Source organism: Mesoplodon bidens, assembly GCF_964165515.1.
Source record: "Mesoplodon bidens genome assembly, chromosome: 17".
In the NCBI taxonomy this organism is placed as follows: Eukaryota; Metazoa; Chordata; class Mammalia; order Artiodactyla; family Ziphiidae; genus Mesoplodon; species Mesoplodon bidens.
In genome coordinates this window covers 46919684-46944607 of record NC_138174.1, presented here as the reverse complement: position 1 = coordinate 46944607, position 24924 = coordinate 46919684, and the positions used below count along the sequence as shown (strand labels likewise).

The 24924-nt window shown below is 41.1% G+C and overlaps 1 protein-coding gene across 2 annotated transcripts in view; it reads left to right on the top strand.

The window, feature by feature from the left end:
• Window positions 1–24924, top strand: part of KLF12 (KLF transcription factor 12) — a 452957-nt gene that overhangs the window by 365296 nt on the left and 62737 nt on the right. For both annotated transcript variants that reach the window (XM_081214998.1, XM_081214999.1), the window contains exon 6: window positions 8755–8817. In XM_081214998.1, coding sequence (XP_081071124.1) covers window positions 8755–8817 — 63 coding nt within the window. The remainder of the gene's footprint in view (window positions 1–8754; window positions 8818–24924) is intronic.

Sequence of the window (24924 nt, the reverse complement as noted above, 5' to 3'; positions counted from 1 at the left end):
CAGGTTTGCCTCTTAAAAAGATCACTATGGTGCTAGTGTAAAGAATGGATTGGGGGAGGAGCTTTAGGGAGTAGTGCTGGTAGGAGAGAAGAGTGGGTTAAAATAGGTTGATGGCTGTGGAAATGAAAAGTGGGTAGGATGTAGCAGACGGGCCTGAAAGTGGGTTGGATGTGGGGAGAGAGGTTCCGTCAAGGATGATTCCTGGGCTGCTGGGTTCTTTGACGCTCTTGTGGTTGGTGCCATTTACTGCCCAAGGTAATACTGAAGGAGAAACAGATTATTTTTGGCTTTTCTGGCATTGGGGGAAGGGTAGAGAAGATCAGGTCTCTTAATCTTGGTCGTGAGATCACATGAGCCTAAATTGAGTCATGAAACTCCAACTTCCCATCCATATGTGGGGAATCTCCAGGGTTCCCTGTTATTACATAATCTCCTGCCCCTCCAGACCTGCCAGCCCTTGGCACCCTGAACAATTTGTAGTTTTGCTGTGGCTATTTCTACCCTTCCATGCCTCTTTGTATCTTTGGATTCCCCTTTCCTCTTCCATAGCTGAAAACATTTCCTTTAAAACTTACCCGTATTTATAATCCAAGGAAAAGTCTTTGTCTGCTCCAAAGCTTAATTCTGATGCCCTTTTATCTGCTCCCATGACCAGCTATTACACTGCACCCTGATGGCCAATCATTTGTCTAAACTCATGCCATGCTATACGCTTCCTGATGTCAGGAATCACGTTTTAATAGATGTAATATCCTCTCCCCTAACACAGTTCCCCACGCTTAAGAGCCTAGAAGAGTGTCTGGCATAATAGATGCTCAAGTAATATTTGAATTCATGAGTAAATACTAGGTATGCAATAAATGTTGCTTAAATTAAAAATATACACGAAAGGGCTTCCCTGGTGGCGCAGTGGTTGGGGGTCCGCCTGCCGATGCAGGGGACGCGGGTTCGTGGCCCGGTCCGGGGGGGTCCCACGTGCCGCGGAGCGGCTGGGCCCGTGGGCCATGGCCGCTGGGCCTGCGCGTCCGGAGCCTGTGCTCCGCAATGGGAGTGGCCGCAACAGTGAGAGGCCCGCGTACCGCAAAAAAAAAAAAAAAAAAAAAAAAAAAAATATACACGAAGTATATACATTGCTTTGTCCAGTAGAGGAAAGATTGGTATTGTTCCACAACTGACTGTCCTGATTACTGATTCCTTTTCAGACATTCATTTATTGATCTGTGTTCTACACCTGCCTTAACATTCTAACTCATCTTTCCCCAATTTTTCTAAGAAACTCTCCCTTCCAGGCACATCTTTTTATTCACCTCACACCTTCAATTCACGCTTCTCTTCTTGGAGTATCTTCCTACCATCATTCACTTCTGATGATGAAATTTTTACTTTTCCTTCATGCCCAGCTTAAAGGTCTTCTCCTCAAAACCTTCTCTGTTATTTTACAGTTTGAATTAATTCTAACCTCTTCTTTCCTCCAATAAAACTTGAAATCCCTTTTAATTTTTCTACCCTATTTTATGGTAGTTGCTCCCTCTTTATTTCAACTAGACTGCACGCTGCCTGAGGGGAGAGATCCTGTCTTAGCCCACAATGCAAGACTTCATGGGTAGTAACTGTTAAGGAAAATGTGTTGGATTTAGTTAATATTGATCAATTATTGAAGCTCTAGGTGCTCTGGAGGTGCTCAGTAAAATAGCTCAGATTTGTAAATCTAACATGTTTTATCCTTTTTCTACATCTCATTGCTTAACAAGTATTTATTATATGCCTGCTCTGTATTATGCATTTTGCTAAGCTCTGAGGATGCAGTGGTGACTTAGACATAGCCATTGCCACCCATCCTAGAAGTTCTGGTCTAGTAGGGAAATAGGGCTAATGCTCCAACAGTTATTTATTGGGTGCCCACTTTGTGGCAGGTAAAGGAGTTAATGACAGTGAGTGAAAAGAGAAAAGCTCCCTTGTCCCCTTAGAGCATATCATCTACTTGGAGAGGCAGACAAAATGAACTAAACGTACAAACAACTGTAATCTTTAGTTAATGTGTGCTAAGTATCCCGGGCTGTGAGAACTTGGAGCAAGTTGGCCTAGACCTAGAGGTTGGGGACGGCTTCTTAGAGTTGAGCATTCCCTAACCAGGGGACAAGGGAAGAAGAGGATCTTCAGTGTCACTGCCACAGAGAGAGCAAGTGGGGATGCTGGGAGATGAACCTGGCATAAATTAATGTGATGTAATTATACCAACCAAATTTCCCTTTTTAGAATTTCTCATTCTGTTGATGTGTAGCAGAAATACATGTTTTTCCTTTCAAAGCACTATATTTTTAACAAAATTTATACTGTTAAAGTTAACTGTGAAGAAATGATCACATTAATTCTGTATGATGTTTAAATTCAGCCTACTCTTCTGAAAATAACATCAATGGCTCTGCATAGAGAGAATTAAATATAATGGGAGGGGGAAAGAACTCTTAGAAAATATATGGCATTCCTAATGGTCATCTAGTCACTGACTTGATGAAAACTGAGAATAAAAAGGGCCCACTTAGTTTAAATACTGGAGTCATGCTTATATTTTTATTTGGTCAAGTGTAGTGTGTGTGTGTGTGTGTGTGTGTGTGTATTATGATAAAAACATCCAAACCGACCTGAATAATCATGAGAACTTGTATTCAATACAACTGTGTGTAAGAAGGCAGCAATACCAAGAATTACTTTAAAATTATCTTTCATGTGATTCTATATAGGAAAATTCTGCTTCTTAAGAATAATCGTGGAGTTATTTAGAGATTAATCTTTTCCTCCCCAAATGTAGTAAACTGAGTTGTTAAAGTGTGTATTTTGTCAAATAATTGGATCAATTTATGGATGAAAGTATGGGCTACTCATTTTATTACATAACAGAAGCAAGTGGATTTAAGAATAGGAAATATGTATATATAATAATTTCTTATGATCTTGTAATGAAAATCTCTAATCTTACTAGATGAATAATTTGTTACAATAACTATTTTATTGGTCTTTGAAATAATAATTTACTCTGATTTTTCTCACTTACACAGCCTCTCTAACATATGGGGCATGAGAGCAGGAAACGGCTCAAATGTTATTTCAGGGTTGCAACTGGGTGAATGTTGTGCCACTTTTGAGCCTGGGAAGATAAGACAAGGAACACCTTTTATTTTTAAGGGAAAGCTTGGTCGGGGCTGAAAACCCTAAGTCTGGTGTTGATATGGGGCTAGGGCTGGAGATAGAAATCTGGGAGTCATTGTTATATGGATGGTATCTAAGGCCTGTGGATGGGATGAAGTCATCAAGGGGGTGAGGGGAGCTATTTTGGAGACTCCTTCATCTAGGGAGTGAGCTGAAACAGGGCAGAGAAAGGTCATGGGAAAATGATCCCCAGGCCATACCAATATTTAGAGCTCAAAAGAATGAGAGGAAGAGGCTTAGGCAAAGGGAAAAAAAAAAAAAAAGAGGAGTAAGAAGGCTGGAAAAATGTCACTGATGCCGAGTAGAGAAAGTTTTTCAAGGATGGAGTGATCAGTTCTGTGAGTCACTGTGGAGAATTTGAGAAGATAAGGACTGAGACTTAACCAGTAGATTTGAAAACATGGAGGCCATTGATGACCGTGACATCGATGGTTTCATCAGACATGTGTGGCCCCAAACTGGATTGGTTTGGGTTCTAGAAAAAATGGGAAGTGAGGAGGTAGATTGATTTTACCATCAAAAACTTACATGTGTTATACATTATGTGTTTAAATGGTAACACAAATAATGCGGAATTTTCATAAAGAGTTCAAGGGAGAACAAAGTATATGACTGTGACTCTATTTCTGGTGAGTCCCCAAGGCTTAATATTTAGCCCGGTGCCAATTTTAGGCCAGGAAAACCAGTACATTCACTTTGCATCTATTTATACTATAGAATGGTCGGTTGGGCTTAAATAAATGCTAAGTCTCGTTAAGGCCCCTGGTGCTAATTCACTTTATTGCATCCTCTGGGGTAGTGGGGGGAGGGAATATACATGAGTTTATAAGTATTGGATGATAATCTGCAGGAAGACAGGTCAGACATACCTGTGTCCAAGTTCTGAGTTTGCTTTTTTCCGTGCAACTCTGGCAACTTATCTAACTCTTCTAAACCTATTTTTCTCAAAGGTAAAATGTGGGTACTAATGATACGAGGAGAAAATAAGGTAATGTGGCTAAAGAACTAAGCATGGTGTCTGGCACCTAGTAAAGGCTTAGTAATGGGGATGACTTTATTCATAACTATGATCCCTGACTTGTTCTTGAATGGGATACAGCTGAAATACTATCCAATTTAGTAAACAGGAGATAGGTCTTCTAATAAAGAAGACAAAATGAGGTGCCAGAGAGGAAGTCATACCTTAGAAACCACAGTATTTGGTTCATGTTACGCTATGGGTGTTGATTTCTCTTTGCTATTTCCTCGCCTTTAGTGAAGTCATATAAGCATAGTAGTCAAGACTGCAGGCTCTGTAGAGCACACTGATCTCAATCCCCTGGAATTCACTGGATATTCCAGTTCCATCTTCCCATCCTTTCCAATCCAATTGGCACTGCTCATGATAATAGCTAACATGTATTAACTGCTTCCTGGGTACCAAGCACTGTTCTAAACACTTTAAAACTATGAACTCATTTAAATCTCACGGACCTGGGAGGTGGCCACTATCATTACCTCCATTTGTGCAGAAATGAGAAAACAGCAGGGCAGACAGGTTAAGTAACTTGCCCTAAGATGACACTGTTGGTAAATGGTGGAGCCGGAATTCAATGCCAGGCAGCTACACAGTTTGTACTCTTTACCACTTCATCCTGATTCCACTGGGGGCTCTAAGATTGGATTTAAATTGTCACAGTTTTTCTGCGGTGGGGATAGTAAAAAGGTAGGATGGGTGCCCTTCCCAGCAGTTCGTCCGTGATCAATAATTTGCATTGGGGATCGAGATATCACATCCCACCGCCGGCCACCAGCCATTCGGGTAGGTTCAGGAAAACATTGAAAAAAACCAGACCGGTCATATTCTCTTGATTAACTATAAATGTTAGTCATTAAAATACAAGATTTGAGGGTCGGGTCCTTTAGTGCTTATACCCAGAGAAGGAAGAATCATTTTTGTATGAAGGTATCTAAAAAGTTCTCACATGCTAAGCAAAAAAGCTAAATTAAGCCTTGTGTTGGGGAAAATTATAAACATGCTGTCTGCCTCAGATGAGTAAGTGTATATAAATAGAACAGTTGGTGTACATGGCCTTAATGTTATAGCTTCCTTTTTTCTGTGTAATGTAAATTACCAAATGCGAGCATTTCCATCTGACCTAAACTGTCAGTCTCAGAAGAGCACACTGTAGGATTGAATACATGTTATACAACAACCAAGATTGCCCTTTTCTTCAGCCTGGTGATTTTTTTTTTCTTTCCGTATCCAGCGGTTAGTACTAAGGCCTGAAACCCTTACTTACAGAACAAAGTGGCTTAGCAGTAATCAAGCCTGTGTGAGGCTAAGAGAAGAATAATGAACATTCCCTGCAAGCTTCCTGCCTAGATGCAGGTGCAGGAATCAGGAGGTCATGAATAATGCATGACATGCAGATTAGATGGTGGTTTCTCCTACTGGGGTTTTGACTTTGCTACCTGCCTAGCTGCTATATGTGGAAAGAAGGTAGACGAAGGCAAAAAGTGTCACAATTTAAAGACAGCTCACAGAAACACTGCATATTCTTTTGCAGAAATGAAATTGGGGAGAAGCTGAAATACAAACCTTCACGGTCTACTTTATCAGATAAAGTAAGCTCCAGGTTATCAATTTACTCACTTTGGGAAGGGGAAAAACCTTTCTTGTTTTACCATTTCAAGAAACCTTATAATTATTTGGTCATACTTACACAATCAGGAATTCTTTGAAGACTGTTGAACAATTACAGAAATTATCAACTTACAATATTTGATCTATGGATCAATGAAGTTTTGCTAAAAGATAGTTACTTAGAGAATATTGTAATTACAGGTTAAACAGACCCATTTTTTCCCACTGATATATGCAGTGAGAAGCATCAAACTTCACCTGGTGGAATTATCGTGATGACTAGAAATAGGGTTAAGGAGGAAGCAACATTAGGTAAACATTTAAAGGATGCAGAGTGAATTAAAGAACTGCGAATATGTGGGCTATTACTCCTTCACATCTTATTTAGGCAGTAGGATTCTGACATCCCAGGGGGTATGCAGGCAAGGTTCAAGAGGATTTCCTGCATTTTCCCTTAGGTCAGGGAACTTTAACTGGAGCGACAGTTTTTGGCTCACAATTCCATTTTGATGACTGTGTTTCAAACAGACAGACTGAAAGCAAAAAGAAAGCAAAAAGAATGAGACTTGCTACCTTGTGTATAATTCTTACGCATTTTTATTGGGTGTTTGTTCTCTCTCTCTCTCCCCAAATTGGGGTACTGGAATATGAGCTGGCTTTCATTTCTAGCTGAGTCTGTCATTTCCGATAGGCCCCCCTGTGGCCGGATGCCAAGACCAACAGGTGATCCTTGTAGCTGCAAAACAGCAGGAAGTGGGCCGAGCTTGAATGAGACAGTTCACCAGAGGGGCTGTCTGGCCTCTCTCCATCTTTCTGCATCATCAACAACCCCTCCCCCATACGGAGCAGAAAATCTGTGCTGAGCAGCTCAGCTGCAGAATCCATTGAGAAGTGCTGTGAGGAAAAGAATGTTAATAAGGGATGTTGGAAGAAATAAACCTTCTGAGTGCAAAGTGCAGCCTGGCTCTGGATTTATGGAAAGACTGCATTTGGCCCTTCTGAGGGGCTAGAGCTGCACTGCCCGTTTTGAAATGATGCTCACTCGCTGAACAACTATGGAGAACTGGGATTCTAATCAACCTTGGGGCTCTTGGTTCTAAGTGGATTTTTTATTTTTATTTTTATTTTTGCGGTACGCGGGCCTCTCACTGCTGTGGCCTCTCCCGTTGCGGAGCACAGGCTCCGGACGCGCAGGCTCAGCAGCCATGGCTCACGGGCCCAGCCGCTCCGCGGCATGTGGGATCTTCCCGGACCGGGGCACGAACCCGTGTCCCCTGCATCGGCAGGCGGACTCTCAACCACTGCGCCACCAGGGAAGCCCTAAGTGGACTTTAAGACCAATTTAAAATCCCCATTTTGCTTCTTGTCTTGTAAATGGAATAATGTCGGAGACATAAAGGGTAAAGATAACACAAGCTTAACGACTGCCTAAGATCTCACAAGTACCTAGTAAAGAAAGAGGTACTTTAGTAGGAAGCCGGCAGGTGTCCACAAGGACAGGAAGTAGAGCAAATTGTGCTGCCAGTAAGTGACCCACAAAGAGGTGGAGGTTCATGGAGTTTCAGCAGCTAGCTCCTGATTGGAAGATATTAGCAGTTCCTAGAAATTTCAGCTATTTCCAGTGGATGACTTCAACCCCGGAAGCTTGGAAAACAATATACTCTTTACTATCTTTTCCCCATAATTTAGCTAAAGGTTTGAAATGACTTTGTTTTCTTTAAAGCCCGGCTGGAGAGTATCACATCTAGCAGACCTTCCTCCTAGAAATAACTATTCACCTTTCCTTTCTCCTCCAGTCCCACAGATTCTGTGCCTGGACATTTGGATGAAGTTATTGTAGGGGAGGAAAACAATTTTTTTCCCTCTACCCTCTTCTGTTTAGGGTCTGGGGGCCTGCAAATTAAACTGACAAAAGATAGATTAGCAAGAGGAAAAAAAACCAAAAGTTTATTTACACATAAAACATGCATGCAGGAATACTCAGTGGTGAGTAACTCAAAAGGGTGGTTAAAATTTGAAGCTTATATACCATTCTAACAAAGGGTAATAAATTGTAGAGAAGTGCCTTGTCAAAAGAAAAGGGGGTCTGGGTGTTTGGGGGGGGCTAAATTTTAGGAAGGTGACTAGGCAGTGTGTGGGGGAAACTAATGGTACATAAGGGTTGTTTATGCCAGCTCATCTCAATACCATTTTTGGTGATAAGAGTTGTACATTGTACTCTACTTCCTGGTATGGGGGGAGGGGAGGAGGGAACGCCTCTAAAAATGAAAATTTCCTTTACAAAAGGGAAATGTATGCCCTGTTTTTAGGTATATAAAGGGAAGGTAGAGAGTTCCTCCTCCTGTTTGTGTTTGTGGTTGCCTTCAAATGAAAATCATCCTTATGCCTCAGTAGCGTATTTTGGGGTGGCGTATACTGATCCCCTTCGTTATCTTGCTTTTCAGGGCTTTAAATCTGGAAGTTGACTGAGGGAGTGTATACTTAGACTGTCTCTTCGTGTCCTCCTTATGGAAACAGGTAGCAGAAAGAGCTCACTGAGGGCCAGCACCAGACCTTACATTACCTTTATGCACTCCTAAACCTGGCAAGGATTAGATAGGCAGCAGTAACTTTTTGTTGGACTGAATGAATGAATCAACTTACTAAAACTGCTCCTGCCTTTGGGGGGGTCTTCACAGTGAACATTGTGACAAGCACTTTGTATGTTAAAAGTGGTGCAGAAGGAAAGAGAGAGACTGACTGCTGGTCTGTAGGCATAGGAATTTAACTGCATCCATTTACTAAGAGGTGCTCAAGTTCTGGGGCATTTTATATTAAGCAAATCTAAAAGAGATCATTTATAAGCCAGATCACTTTTTATTTGTTCATTTATAATCAGGAAAATGCTTTTTCAATGACTGGATTACTCTCACCTCCTACAGGGTACATCCGTCCCCAGTATCAAGGGTCCGGGGAAATCGAATGAATAATCAGAAGTTTGCTTGGTGAGTATACAGTCTATGTGATGAGAATTTATAAGTCTCATGGGAATTTTTAATAGGACTGTGTTAAAAGAGAATTATTCCTGCTTTCTCTGTAGAGAATACATTTCTACTGACTGAACTACATTATTTCCCTTTCCTTTGGAAAATTCTAAACAAACACGAATAGAGTTCCTTTCCAGCCAAATCGTCTTCACTCACCAAAAACTGAGTGCAACATTTTTTTCCTAACAGATATGGCGTATTTCCAAGGATTATCAACTGTTACGTTTTTAAAGAATGTTTCCCGTTTTTAGAAGACACTCACTTTTTTAGTAAGATTTAGATAACAACTCGGATTTTTCTCAGGTACCAGCTTCTACTTCTCATGAAGATTTTCATAGTAAATTAATCTATTAAATTAATTCTGGTGATTACTGTTTAGATGCCCTTTTTATGACCTTAACCTTAAATATCAAGGGATTTGTTTTTTAATTTGGGGAATACAAAGATCTTCTTTCACTGACTACTTTTTTTTTTTAACCATCATTATTGGAGTATAATTGCTTTACAATGGTGTGTTAGTTTCTGCTTTATAACAAAGTGAATCAGCTATACATATACATGTATCCCCATATCTCCTCCCTCTTGCATCTCCCTCCCACCCTCCGTATCCCACCCCTGTAGGTGGACTGACTAGTTCTTGAACAAAAATAGAGATGGAACTTGTCAGATATGACCTGAAGAGTTATTTCAACCACAGAACATTGATTACTGATTCCTTAAAGAGGGAATTTAAAGTGTTTCACAAATGTTTCATATGAAACAAACGAACAAAAATCAATGTAGATTTAAAATCTATATTTGTTTGCGTTACTCCATTCTCCAAAATTAACCTTTCCACACGTAGTGTATCTTCAAAAAAAGGAAGGAAGGAGCAAAGGAAGGGAGGGAGAGAAGTAGGGAAAAGAAAAAAGAAAAAGAAAGAACTGATCTATGTACTGCCTTACTTCAAAGGTGAATGGACATTCACAGGTCTCCATTCTTTTACTTCATTGAATTGCGCTTAGAATGGGATTTTGATTAAAAACTATGGCATTTTTTTTTTTAGGTATGGGAAGATGATTACCAAAGATTGAGCTTCCAAATTAATTTCACTCCTAAATTAGGATTATTTTTAGACACAAAATAATGATTCTTTGAATTTGAATAGTGCCTAATCAGCTTGCCTCCCTTCCCGCATTAAATCTAATTAACCCTCACAGTAGCTTGGTGATGTTAAATATTATGCTTTTCTTCTTCACAGAGTGGGAAATGGAGTACAGAGGAAACAGCCATTTGCTTACACACTCCCTAAAAGCTGGGGCATCCCTCATGGTTTCTCACAGTCACTAAAGCATACCGTTCCCTGTCAAACCTGGGAAGCTGAGAGGATAATAATGCTGATTGCCATTACATAAAAGGAAAGGGAGAAATCAGGCCCTTTTTTGACTGCGTGGAACTGATATTCCTTCTTAGTCCAAAGCATATTGTGCTAAAGAAACTTTATTACAAAATAGAGAATATGAGCTGTGCAAGTGAGTGACATAAGCTAATGGGTAGAGTACCACGTTGTCAGGTATGAAATCCAGTTTCTACACCTTATTTCTCAGTGGCTATATGTGGAACACCAAGTACATAACACATTTTCTTTCCTTCACTTTTCCTTTCTGGAGTGTTAGAATAACAGTAACTTGTTCCTACATAATTCATAGCACAGTATTTGGTTAGTAAGTTTAAACCACTTTTATCTCCAGAGAAATAATCCATGAAAAACAAAAGGGATCTTTACTACTAGGCTTGAGAAAATTCAACATTTATTTATTCAGCAACATTTATTTACACTCTCAGGCACTAGATTACAAAGATAAATAAAATGTGCTTTCTGTCTTTACGGGGCTCACTGTCTTGTAGGAGAGGGGTGTGTGTGATGCCTCACATATATAATATACAATATTACATCATACAAATAATATATAATAAAATGTGGATAATGCTCTAAGAGATACATTCATAGTATAGTGTTCAGAGGAGAATGTTATCAGCTCTGTTTAAGACTAGTTTGGGAGTGAGCAGTTGGGGAGGGGAAAAGTATAGGGGAAGGAAGAGGATTGTCAGAAAACCCATCCCCAAGAAGAAGGTTTTTGAGTAAAGACCCAGAATTAATAGGAAAAGCAGAGGGTTGACACAGCGCTTCCTTTATTGATTGAAACACATATACAAAGACCTGGAGACATTTCTAAATTATTTGGTCATGTGTTTAGTTAAAAATCCTATTGCATATGCTACCTTTAATTTTTTCTTACGTAAATACTATGAGGCTGGTGTAGGGAAATAAATCACCCAGCTAGGAAGAAGCCCAGTGAATCACCCAGCATCTACATCTACTTAAGTGATAAACTCTTGCTATTTCTTTGTGAAATATTGACTCTGAAAATCTAGAACTTTTAAATACTCATGCTAGCCATGGATATGAAAGTGATAGTTGCTCTTCGCAAAATAGAAGTTTGGGATAGTTTATAGAATTAGATGGCAAATTCAGCACTAACTTGGTTCCGGCTTGAGTTAGATCTGCAGACATTATATGTGAGTGATGCTGGGTGATTCTGTGTAGCCAGAAAGTGGTGCAATCAGTTAAAAAATATTGTTCATCACATACAGCCTTAAACCTCAGTAAAAGATGAAAAAGCTTGAACTTGTAAGTTATGCCTAGGAAACGCATGACAGTTGGTTGTAAATGTAACAGCTGTGGTTGAACTATCAACCCACGGTTTATTATTGAGTAAAGACGGCTTAAAATTGTAAGTAGTGTTTTTCTTTGCACAATGTCAGTACAAGAGGCAGCATCCATCCACTGGCCTCATTCCTGTGGCAGCATTTCCTTTGGAGCTGAAGGAAGGTGTGGGAAAGAATATCTGTTCAAGACAAACAAACCTGCTGGAATGGAAAGAAAATGTGGTTCAAAAAATATACCTAAGCAGAAAGGAGCTGAAACCACCAGACTGTAAAAGGGTCCAGTGACGGATGTTAGGATAGAGCCAGGTCTGTTATAACTATCTGCTAACTTTTAGGATTAAGAAAGGGCAGTAAGAACCTCGTGCAAGATCTATTAGCACCCCCGTAGAGAACACGAGATCACTGGACAACTCATTTAATATTCAGTTAATCAGAGGTAGCGATCCAGACCAGACATAAACTCTATCAGAATGGCTCTCCCCTGGCTCCCCTCCCGCTCTAGTAATATTTGTTGATTTGAGGATTGATGAAGCCTTTGAGGTTCCGCACATGAGCTTCATTCTCAATGTCACGTGTCACAGCTCTCTTCTTTCACACTTTCCTTTGTCCAATGTGAACCTTTTCAAGAGCATTTGGTATTTTTTCTTACATATGATAATGACAGGAAAAAAATATTTTGCTCCATGGTGGGGGGGACAAATGGGGCAAGTCTTATTAGAGAGTTGAATGTACAGATAGGCTTTTCTTCTTCACAGATCTTTTTGCTTGAAGCTCTTGTATTCTGATACCAAACCCACAGAGCGTGGCTGTTTCCAAGTCGTCTTTCAGCTCTTTTATTCCTAAAGCTATTCTAGAAATCTGGAACCTGTGTTTGCTGTGTAGGTTGAACCAGGACAGGGATGGGCTTGGTGGGGAATATCTCTGAACTGAACGTCGAAGTTGATTTAAGGCTCCAAGCTTGCCAGGATCAGTGGGAGGATTCCAAAAACATACAAGTAGTATATGCTCATTTATAGCTTTTCGTTCGTTCTTCTCTTTATTTCTCCTTCCAGCCTGCTCCAGTCCCAAAGTTTTCAAAGACTCGGGTGTATGTGGTTGTTTGATGATGGTGTAGTCATGGTTGTACTATGCACCCAAAGCATCCATGTAGGGCTATTATGTGACAGAGGTATGTGTCACATAATAGACACTGTGGACTATTCATAAGATAATGGAGAAAATCAGGCATTGTGAATAGGAATTGCCATTAGTAAAAGAGGATTAATTTTCTCTAACCAACCGGATGCTGCCACCGCCAGTCTCAGTCATGATTCCTTTCTTACCAACATGCCTGAGATGTTACGTAGCTGTCTGCAAAAGAAGCTCCAGTTTTAATAGCGTATCCATGCAAATTATGACACATTCTGGGTGTGAATCACATTTCACATTCGGAAGTGAAAAAATTCTGTGTCACCAATTTTGGGGAGGGCAGGAAGAGCCTTTGCACACTTTGATGTTTTATTGTTTGATATGCTGTGCTACAATGAACTTAAATATTTATACGCATATAGTTGCAAATGTTAGACATGACTTCATTGAGACTTTTTGAAGGGTATAACCAGTATGGATTTTTGTCATAAAAATAAGGACTTTCCTTCTTGCTTAAACTTTTTGCCTTAAAAGAGGAAGGTGCTCAAGTTGTTGATATTGGAAACCTTTCAGAAAGCTGAGGTAGAACTAACCCATGTTCTACATATCCAAATGCGGTAGTTTTCAGCTGTGCGGCTGAAAAGAAACCGTAAGCATTATCAGGTTCAGTTCAACCTCTCACTTTTACAAACGTAGAAATGGAGGTCCAAAGACAGAAATGTGTTCCATGTCGGATGTGGGCATAAAACCAGTACACTGCACTCCTGTCCAGTCAGCTTTCTGCTACGTGGCAGTTAGTTACCTGTGGGCAGAGCAAGAGAAATGCTAAAGATTAAATCAGATGGATGTTTAATTCATTACAAGCTAAGCAGAAGGCTTTTGTCTGGGAAATTCCCATGAGATTGATGTGACGGGGGAGAGAAAGAAGGAGGAGAGAGAGGCCTGATAAAGACATTGCTTTCCATTCCAATATGTAGCAGTTGCTCCCTGCCAAAATGTTTACTCATCATCCTGCAGATCCTTGCATGCTCATTATTTATAGATAATATTGACTATGTTATTTTAATTACCAGAGCATTTCACTGCTTCTTGGTTTTTTTTTAATTCCTTTTTTTTTTTTTTTTTTTTTTGCGGTACGCAGGCCTCTCACTGCTGTGGCCTCTCCTGTTGCGGAGCACAGGCTCCGGACACGCAGGCTCAGCGGCCATGGCTCACGGGCCCAGCCGCTCCACGGCATGTGGGATCTTCCCGGACCGGGGCACGATCCCGTGTCCCCTGTATCGGCAGGCGGACTCTCAACCACTGCGCCACCAGGGAAGCCCCTGCTTCTTGACTTACGGGGCATAAATTATGATACTGTGTCTGAACTTTAATATGTGAAAATTCTAGTTCCCAGAGTGCCTGCCTGGCCTTCATTTTTTTTTTTTTCTTTTTAAATCCATACGTGTTGGCAAATAAGTAACAGCAGGTTGCCTTTAGATTTAGTTTGGAAGCATGGTCTCTCCAGTGTTTGATAACAGATTCAGAAAATGGGCCGTGGTTTATATAATCATAGACCGGTTTGCGAGTTCTGTGTATCCTGAATTACAATGAAAAGTACTTCCACAGTGTTGCCACATTTAAAATCCCTCCAAATCCATATCTTTTCTTATGTTATAATCCAGTGCCAGCTAGTAAATTCGTTACTTCCACCACCTCCTCACATGTAGCTTGGTGACAGTTATGTATCCTTTAAACTTGTATGCTGTCTTTCAGATTGCCCTTCTTAACGACCTTTGGTCTAATTTTCTTCAATTCTCTATTACCCAGAATTTCAGCAAGAACAGTAGATAAAAGTGTTTCACATTCCTGTAATATCAGCTGATTTTTGTGTCTAGTATTACTTCAATCACAATAAAGATGATTTGGGAAAAAAGTTAAAGTAAGTTATTTTCTATAATTATTTTCTAATTATGGGAGAATTAAGGCTATAAGATCATGCTGAGCTAAAAGGTCACCACTTCTGAGACAGTTTTCTATTAAAAGTTCATTAGTAATTTGTTTTTACCAACCCGCTGCTCAGGACCATGTTAGTGTCTTATTGGGCGTGTCAATATATTCCTTGTTCTTTGTGGCATCGTCTCAGCACTGTAGCTAGGTGTGGTACTATTGTGTATTAAAACATCTCTGTTGTATTAACTAATTTTAGCATGACCAAGAAATATTAGTTCAGTATTCAAAAGGACTTGTTTGGAAAAATCTAAAAATACACGGAGACTTAGCAACATACTTCTATGTAATACAGGGGTCAAAGAAGAAATTTCAAGAGAAATTTAAAAATACTTTTAACTACAGTAGACCCCTGAACAAGCAGGGTTTAGGGGCACTGACCCTGTGTAGTTGAAAGTCTGTGTATAACTTTACAGTCAGCCCTCCATATCCATGCTTCCCCATACACAGGTTCAACCAACCTCTGATCGTGTAGTACTGTAGTACATACTTAATGAAAAAAATCTGCATATACGTGGACCCACACAGTTCAAACCTGTGTTGTTTAAGGGTTAGCTGTAAATGAAAATGAAAACACAACTTATCAAACTTTGTAGGTTGCATCAAAAAGCAGTGCTTAGGAGGAAATTTATTGCACTGAAAGCATATGTTAGAAAAGAAGAAGAATCTAAAGTCAGTAATCTTTTTTATTTTATTTTATTTTATTTATTTTTTTATACAGCAGGTTCTTATTAGTCATCCATTTTATACATATTAGTGTATACATGTCAATCCCAATCTCCCAATTCATCACAGCACCACCCCCCCTCCACTTTCCCCCCTTGGTGTCCATATGTTTGTTCTCTACATCTGTGTCTCTATAGAATCAATCATCTTTAAGTTTTTACCTTAGGACACCAGAAAAAGATGAGCAAATCAAATCCAAAGTAAGCAGCAGAAAAGAAAAAAAAAATGACTTGTTTGTAATTCTGGGATTTGTAGCGTATTTTTTCGTATAATTGTTGTTTCTTAGCTTGGTTTTATATAGCTTAAGGGTATTTAAAATCCACACAATCAGGAATCATGATTTTACTGGGAAAGCTACTTAAACTACAGCTTTTTATAGTTTTAAAGTGTGCAGTGTGCATTATCCTCCGTCACAGTCCCCTCCCTGTTAAACTTGTTCAGATGTAGACCTTTAAAATAATGGTTGTGTTGTAATGAAACAGGCAGAATAAGGGGATTTAGGGAGTCATTAATGAATAATGCAAGGAAAAAAACTGTCCCAATATGAAAAAAAAATGATGTACCTACTGTTAGCACCAGTACAAGTTCTGTTATAATTAATGTATGAAATTAACACAATGAAAGATCTTATTTTATATATCTCTAGAGGAGCCTCAGTCTTTCTTAGCCTTTTACAGTATTTTTCAGTGGATATTTTTGGGCTAAAGAATTAGCTAACCAAAGCTGACTTCTAAATATATATATTTGAAAGAATAATGACTTAATATTGGGACCAAATCAAAAATCCTAATGTGTTCTTGAATGTGCTGGGAATACCACTCAGGATCATAAATCTTAAGAGAATGCTTGGGGTACCAGCGGTTTTGTTTTGATTTGGGTTTTTCAGTCATATTTCCAATATAATCCTTCTAGACATGGAGATATATCTGTATACACATGGAGAGTGAACTAGCAATTTTAAAATTAAATAATGTATCCTCATCTTACTATAATTTTTCTCAGCTGACCCCTAGATTTTCATAGTTTCTTAACAATTTCCTTCAAATTGGCTATTTATTACATTTCTTGGTACAGTACTAGGTTACCTAAGGAAGGACCAATATCCTCATAATGAATATATTTCTTTTAATCGGTTCTAAGAGAGCAGTAGATAGCGTGTGACCTATTTACCCCCCCCAATTAAAACCAACCCATATCACACGGGTTTTAGTCACAGTTGCTGCACATAAACCCTCAGCTAATAAGTAGCAGGAGAGCTGAGGACCCTGCAGGAATCCACTGTCTGTAGCCATTACCTCTGTCTCAATTTTCATTCAGTTTAGTCTCCTTTATCAGGTGAGTTTCTTGTGTCAGAAGTAATGGAAACTGAGTCTGTTTACCTTAAGCAAACGGTAATTTTGTCGAAGGACATGAGGTGGGTTACGGGAGTCAAAGGAAAAAAGAGGAGCCGGGGGCTTCCCTGGTGGCGCAGTGGTTGAGAGTCCGCCTGCCGACGCAGGGGACACGGGTTCGTGCCCCGGTCCAGGAGGATCCCACGTGCCGCGGAGCGGCTGGGCCCGTGAGCCATGGCCACTGAACCTGCGCGTCCAGAGCCTGTGCCCCGCAACGGGAGAGGCCACAGCAGTGAGAGGCCCGCGTACCGCAAACAAACAAACAAATGAATGAATGAATAAATGAACAAATGAATGAATAAATAAATAAATAAAAGAGGAGCCGGTCCTCAGGACACACAGGGAGCAGGACAGCACCCGGGAGCGAGATTGAATAAGCAGGTGCAGGCCCAGAACGAGGGGGGCTGGACTCGTTTTCCAGCTCCCCGATCTCAGCCAAGGAGGCCAGTCTGATGAGCCCCAGCCTGGCGCATGTGCCCAGCCCTTGGCCGAGGTGGTTGACAGTCCTGTTACGACCACACGTAAGGAGGAATGTCCCAGCGGAAGAGGAGCTGCTGGTTACCAAACGGTGATGGGAAAGAGGGTGCTGCATAAACCAGCACCGTCCACTTGCCCTGTTATCCAGAGAACTAGAAGCGACCAGTAAAGGCAGTTCCTGAACTTCACTGTTAGGCCTTGGAGGCAGTCTTTTCTTATATTTTGGATGATGATGGCGCCCCTGCAATTAGTAACTAGAATAAGTGGCTTCTCTCCGGCCTCACTCTTGAATGTTCAAAGCCCAAGAAGAGTGTTTAGTCAAAATAGACTTCATTCTTGAAACTTAAGTTTTTGATCCTAATCCCCTCAGACTCTCCATTTTCCCAGAAATCCTGCTTTAAATCATGGATTGTCAAAAGCAGCTTTTAAAACCAAACACACTGGGACTTCCCTGGCTGTCCTGTGGTTAAGATTCTGCACTTCCACTGCAGGGGGCGTGGGTTTAATCCCTGGTCAGGGAACTAAGATCCCGCATGCCACGAGGTGCAGCCAAAAAAGTAAAAAATAAACAAATAAAACCAAACACACTTAGGGCTTTCCTGGTGGCTCAGTGGTTAAGAATCTGCCTGCCAATGCTGGAGAAAACGGGTTTGATCCCTAGTCCTGGAAGATCCCACATGCCGCAGAGCAACTAAACCCATGTGCCACAACTACTGAGCCTGCGCTCTAGAGCCCGCGAGCCACAACTACTGAGCCTGCGAGCCACAACTGGTGAAGCCTGCATGCTCTAGAGCCTGTGCTCCACAACAAGAGAAGTCACCGCAATGAGAAGCCCGCGCACCACAACAAAGAGTAGCCCCAGCTCACCGCAACTAAAGAAAGCCCGCGCATGGCAAGAAAGACCCAGCTCAGCCATAGATAAATAAATAAAAATAAATTTATGAAAAAAAACAAACACAGTTATTGTGAAAAGATATAAAATAGAGGAAGCTCCTATGAAATCAGTAGGGCTTGAAATCTGCAGGCTTGGGTTCTAGTATAAATTTGTCACTTACACTAAATCGATCTTTCTGCTCCTTTCACCCCAGTATTTCTGTTAAGTGAACGAATGAATGGTGTTTGACCCAAACTATTCAAATTCCGTCTTGGGAAGAGTGCAACAGAGATAATACTCGTCATAGTATCACCTTGAAAGAAAGTGCTTCATAAACGCTAGGTATTAGCCCACAATTAAATGTCAACTTCACATGAAAGGAATCTTTTTCTACCACCTGGGTGATTTTTTTGACATACCCAGCAGTTATTATAATCTCAAATGAGGCTATAAGTTACTTCGACTCTCCTGGGTCCTTCTTAACTGTAACAGCTTAGAATCCTGAGCAGGTGAGTATAGGTAGGTAGGACTGCGGTTTGATACATGAGGTGAATACATGTTCCAGGAAGGGCAGGTGGTACATCCAAGCAGAAATGATAGCTTTTTAGGTTACAGATGGAGCCGCTTTACTTCAGTTTCTGTGAAGGCCAAATAAACAGAAGGGTGACGAACACTCTGTATGTTACTAATTCTGTGTGACTAGTAAATATTCTCTTCCGCCCTATATTTGGAATGCCTTCATACATAAGACATACTGGGTTATATCCTTTAGAGAGCAATGACTTAAATTACCCATGGGATTAAATTAATGTTCTTATTTTTATTTTTTTTTATTTATTTATTTTTTTAAATTTATTTATTTTATTTATTATTTATTTTTGGCTGTATTGGGTCTTCGCTGCTGCATGCGGTTCTCTCTAGTTGCAATGAGCGGGGGCTCGTGTTAGTTGCAGTGCGCAGGCCTCTCATTGCAGTGGATTCTCTTGTTGTGGAGCACGGGCTCCAGGCACGCGGGCTTCAGTAGTTGTGGCACTCAAGCTTAGTAGTTGTGGCACACGGGCCCAGTCGCTCCTCAGCATGTGGGATCCTCCCGGACCAGGGCTCGAACCCGCGTCCCCTGCCCTGGCAGGCGGATTCCCAACCACCGCGCCACCAGGGAAGCCCTAATGTTCTTATAAAACAGAAATCTCTCCAATTCCATCTATTTTCCCATTCCTCTACTCATTGCCTTCTTTCCTTAGAGGACTATAAAGAAGAAGAAACATAGCTTTCCTTAGATTTTGTAGTTGATAGGTCTGGAGAAGGAAAGAAAATAGCTTTCTATTATTTTTCACTTTAGACCTGAATTATTTCGTACTTTTTTTTTTTTACATCTTTATTGGAGTATAATTGCTTTACAATGGTGTTACTCTCTGCTTTATAACAGAGTGAATCAGCTATATGTATACATATATCCCCATATCCCCTCCCTCTTGCATCTCCCTCCCACCCTCCCTATCCCACCCTTCTAGGTGGTCACAAAGCATTGAGCTGATCTCCCTGTGCTATGCAGCTGCTTCCCATTAGCTATCTGTTTTACACTTGGTAGTGTATATATGTCCATGCCACTCTCTCACTTCATCCCAGCTTCCCCTTCCCCCACCCCGTGTCCTCAAGTCCATTCTCTACGTCTGTGTCTTTATCCCTGTCCTGCCCCTAGGTTCTTCAGAACCTTTTTTTTTTTTTTTTTTAGATTCCATATATATGTGTGTTAGCATATGGTATTTGTTTTTCTTATTTCGTACTCTTTGAAGAACCCTGTAGCTTAACCGAAAGAGTGGACTGATTTCTTACAGTGCAAGTGGCTTACAGTAATCTTCCCCAAACTTTACAGGCTGTGCAGTGTTTTTTTGAGAAAGAGAAGGAAGGGTGGAATTGTATTGAAGGAAGGAAGCAAAGGCCAAAGGCGAGGGTGTTGAGAACAGAAAGAAGTTGCTGCCACCTAGAGGTAGAAGTTGGTAAATGGAGGGTGTAACTGTGAAAGCTCATGGAGGGATCTTGAGAAGAGACTTTGAGGTAGAATCATCATGAAGCTGAGATGCTGCCAGTTGACTCCGTCTCTACCTCTAAGTGGGACTAGACTCATTCCCTCCCCTTCCCGTTGGTAGTGCGCCAATATTTCCTATGAGATTTTGCTGACCCCCGTGGGTTTTTCTATTTGTGTGGACAGTAGCCTTGTTATTGGTCATGAAACCATCTGTTAAGTCTTTGGAAGTCATTGGAAGTCCTCTGTACCATGCAATCTCAGTTATTTGGAGGAGTCCTTATTATCTTGGCTAATAGAGAATGTCTTTTCCATAATCTATGCCATGTATTTCAAATATTACCTTGGGAGCTCTTCAAAGACTACATTTTCATTGAATTTTGTGGCTGACGCTCTCCTGTGTCTCAAGAAAGCTCAGGTAGCAGGGAGACCGTTGAGATGGGAGCAGAGAGCCCCGGGAATACCATTGAGAGGAAGGGACCCAGAGATTCCCCAGAGTTACGCCAAAACCTAAAACCAATGCAGCACCAGCCTCAAGAATAATGTACAATGTAGCCCATTTTCATTTTGGTTATTAGAAACTCGTTGTACATAGCAGTGACAATTTCTTTTGTCTTGCCAGGACATTTTTAACGGAAAATCCTCCCTCATAAAGAAGCCTAGGCAGCCAGGAATGTTGTGCTGCCACACTTGGCTGGCGATTCTCTCTTTCCAGGACGGCCATATTGCACAAACCCAGGGGGCACTCTTCACACGGTAGCCTATGTGGAGGATACCTCCTGGGGCACTAAAGCAAAGCATATTGGCATGGAAAGGTGAGAAAAGACGAAGAGAATACCTATGTGAGTTTATACATCAGCCCCTCTCTCCTCTCCTGAATGGGAGACTTGATTGATTGTTGTGGATCATTGTGATGATGGTTTTCAGGGGGAAAAAAAGGCTTCAGAAAATACCAGAAGACATCAGCAAGATCTTTTAGAAAATGAGGATAGCAAGCAGAGTGTTCCTGTGTTCCTTGTTTATTTTAAACCCAACTGCTGCCCTAGAACGCACTAGCTGAATCTCTTTTCTGCCTACCTGCCTGGTGGGGCTTGACGTACCTGCTTGCCATTTTTGTTCTCTTTCTTAGCTTGAATTTAATTTTAAGTTACAATTTAAGCATTTACATTCTATGTCACTTGCAAACCTGATCACTTTGGAAACTGCCAGAAGTTTTGTGGTTTTTTTGTTTTGTACTCAATAGCATCATCACTTTTCTAGAATATTTGTGTTCATTCATTTGTTCCCTTATTCAGTGAAATTATGGCACCTGCAATGATCTGGCCACTTTTCTGCACTCTGGGGACACTGTATTTAATAAGACAAACGGGCCTGTGATCTCACAGAGCTTACCATGGAGTCGAGTAAGATAGATAGCTAACAAATGTCTGGAGGTGATAAGTGCTCTGATGAAAGTGTAACTGGGGGATGATTGGAGACAACTGGAAAGCCACCCCAGGGGCTTGGTCAGAAAAAAACCTCTTGAAAGAAGGAGACACACAAGCTGGAAGATGCCTGAAAAGGAGCCAGCTGTGTGAGCCTCTGGGGGAAATGGTCCAGGTGCTCGAAACAACTCACACAAAGGCCCTAGGATGGGAACACATTTGGAAAATCCAAGGCACATAAAAAAGTGAGTGGGGAGCAGGTGAAACAAGGTAAGGGCGGAGAGGTTGGCTGGGACAGACGCCTGCAGCCTGTGGTCTGAGTGTAACGGGACCACGGGAGGAGAATGAAATGACCAGATATGTGTCTATTTGCAAGGCTCTCTCTGGCTACTCTCTGGAGAAAGGATTATTAAGAGTGAGTAGCCACACACACCCACAGGTAAATCAGACAGAAACTATCACGGGACACCTAAAGGGAGCCTGCCGTGTCCTCAGCGCACAAACTTACTACTGTGAGTTTCTGTCACTTTCTTTGCCCCACCTCTGTATGCTATCAACAGCCCATCATAAAATGATGCCACTTGCCCCGGTATATGTCCAGCCCAGGGCTGCTTGGTGAGACACTCAACCTCAACTAAATAAATAGATCTTAATACCCAAAGGCGTCTTTTCCCAAAACACCGAGTACCCTGACCCCTTTCTTCCATGAAAAGACTTAGCACTGGAAAAGAATCTATCTGTTCAGCTCCTCCAGGCCCAGTTTTCTTCCTGTTCTCCACCCACACAATCACCCAAGCCAGAAGCCTCACAGTAACTTCAACTCTGTCAAAACCAACATCTATTTGATCACCCACTCTAGCATTCCTCTTTCGAAATATTTCTTGGCTGTGTTGGGTCTTCTTCATCCCATCTCTTGCCTGAAGTATTAACCTGAGCTCCTAATGGCCTCCTTGGATTCTGATTCTTTCTACTCCCTGCTGTATTCAGTCTTCACCGTGCCTACAATGATGTTTGTAAAATGCAAAGGGGATTGCTCTTCTGTACAACTCTGCCAGTGCCTTGCCATCGTTAACATGTCCCAAGCCCTTAGAGCAACTTATGAGACCCTTTGCAAGATGACTCTTTTCCTCCTTTTCCACTCGGCTTTCCCTAAATGTTGCCCATCAGCCTTGGACCCTACATTCCAGCCACACTGAACTTATGTTTTTCAAAACACCTTGATCACAAAAGAAACTCTTTCTGAAAGACTCAGATTAAGAAATCTCTTCTGTGCAAAGTCTTCCCTACAGTCTCCCATCCCAGCAGCCTCTTCTTCCTCCCTGATCCAGTGCCACTATATGAACTGAATTACCATCCTCATCATTTGGTTTACTGTCCTCATCTGTTTGCCTGTGTGTAATGATCTTCCCACCTTTTCATCTGCAGATGGCAAACCCTCCGTTGTGAGGACCATCATTTCCTGGCTTCCCTCACAGTACATGGGACAGTCAGCCCAGGGCATATGGATCCATGAAATGAGTAATCTCAACATCCTTGTATTATTTGTGGGAAAACTGAGGCCCAGAGAGTTTAAAGAATGTTGTCCAAATTTGCACAGCGAATTTGAGCTGGGATTAGACCTTCTGTCTCCTGACTTTGATGGTTTCCCTTCCACCTTTTCATGCCTGTTTCCTATTCCTTATTCAGTATTTTTTAAAAAGTAGAAATACTCAGATTCAGAGAGCAACAAGAATTATTTTCATGTTAGAAACATCTTTAGACATTACTTACATCATCTCTACCGTTCTCTGCTTATAATTATTATACTCAACAAAATATTTGAAGGATAATTGTAGAATACTGACCTGAATTTCAGAGATTGGGGGCCTCATCTGTCACTCTCTTAATTATCTGATCTGGGGCAAGACTGAGTCCCTCATGCCTGCTCTTGCCTATATATTTCACAGAGATGATATGAAAATAAATAGAAGAGATTTTGTAGGAAAGGACTTAATGCTCTGGAAGGCAAGATGCTCCAAAATGCCTCGGTGGTATTTTTTGGTCACTGTTCACTTTTCTCTTAAATGTAACCTCCTTTATTGGTACTTTAAAAATACATATATTTGGGCTTCCCTGGTGGCGCAGTGGTTGAGAGTCCACCTGCTGATGCAGGGGACACGGGTTCGTGCCCCGGTCCGGGAAGATCCCACGTGCCACGGAGCAGCTGGGCCCGTGAGCCATGGCCGCTGAGCCTGTGCGTCCGGAGCCTGTGCTCCGCAATGGGAGAGGCCACAACAGTGAGAGGCCCGTGTACCTCAAAAAAAAAAAACCAAAAAACCAAAAAAACAAAAAAAAACACATATATTTGACAGCTTTCCATTTCTCTTTTTGTTTCCACCATCATGTGGTTTTATAAAGGATTAAGATTCCACTTGTTACCTCCACCTGACTTTTCCATTTACACCCTTCCCTCTGATCTACTTGATTCTGAATTTAATTATTAGGCTTACATTAACACCCTGTCTCTTTGCTTTCTTCCTGCCTAGTAGAGTGAAAAGAGCTTGATTAATAAAAGCTTGCCCTTTTATATTTCCTCGTAATTAGTCCAATAAAAAGGGGTCACCTCCTGGATGGGCTTTGTGTGGGTAATTTTTAAAAATTCTTTGTCCTTTGGGTGTGCTAATTCCATGGCTTTTTGTTTCTTGTGTATATTGATGGATTTGAAAATCAAGCTTCTGGTTTTTATTACCACACCTTCAAAGACACAGGCACCCACAAACATCACAACTCTGGAAATAGGATTTGGAACGAGATTTAAATGGTGGCTCTGTGGTTTAACAGGATTAAGGCATGGGACATTGTCAGATGAACAAAGAATAAAATCTTTTCTCTTTTTAATCGATTAGCTAACTCAACAGGTCCTGCATTTTAAGTGGCACTGTGCAAGAATATCAAATCCATGTTGGTGTGAAGAGTTCAATCACTTATCTTCCCAAGGGCTAAGAAGCTGGACCTCCCCAGGATCATAGCAGTTGTGGATCCATGGTCCCAGAGCACACACCAAAAAGGGCCTCCTGATGATAATAAGAGAGGATCATTTACTCTATAGGAAATGTCCATCAAAGCAAAACTAGGGGTGTAATTGGCCACAGAGGGAGATGTGGCCTCGGAAGTACTGAATGTAGATTTCTATTCTCCAGTAATTTTTTAAGGCCTTTAAAATTGACCTGGGGTGAATAAATATAAAAATAAAAATCCAAGCAACTCAATGGAAAAAAGCACAGGCTTTAAGATCAGGGGATGTTAGTTCAGATCGTGTCCTCTGCATTTATTGGTTGTTTGGCC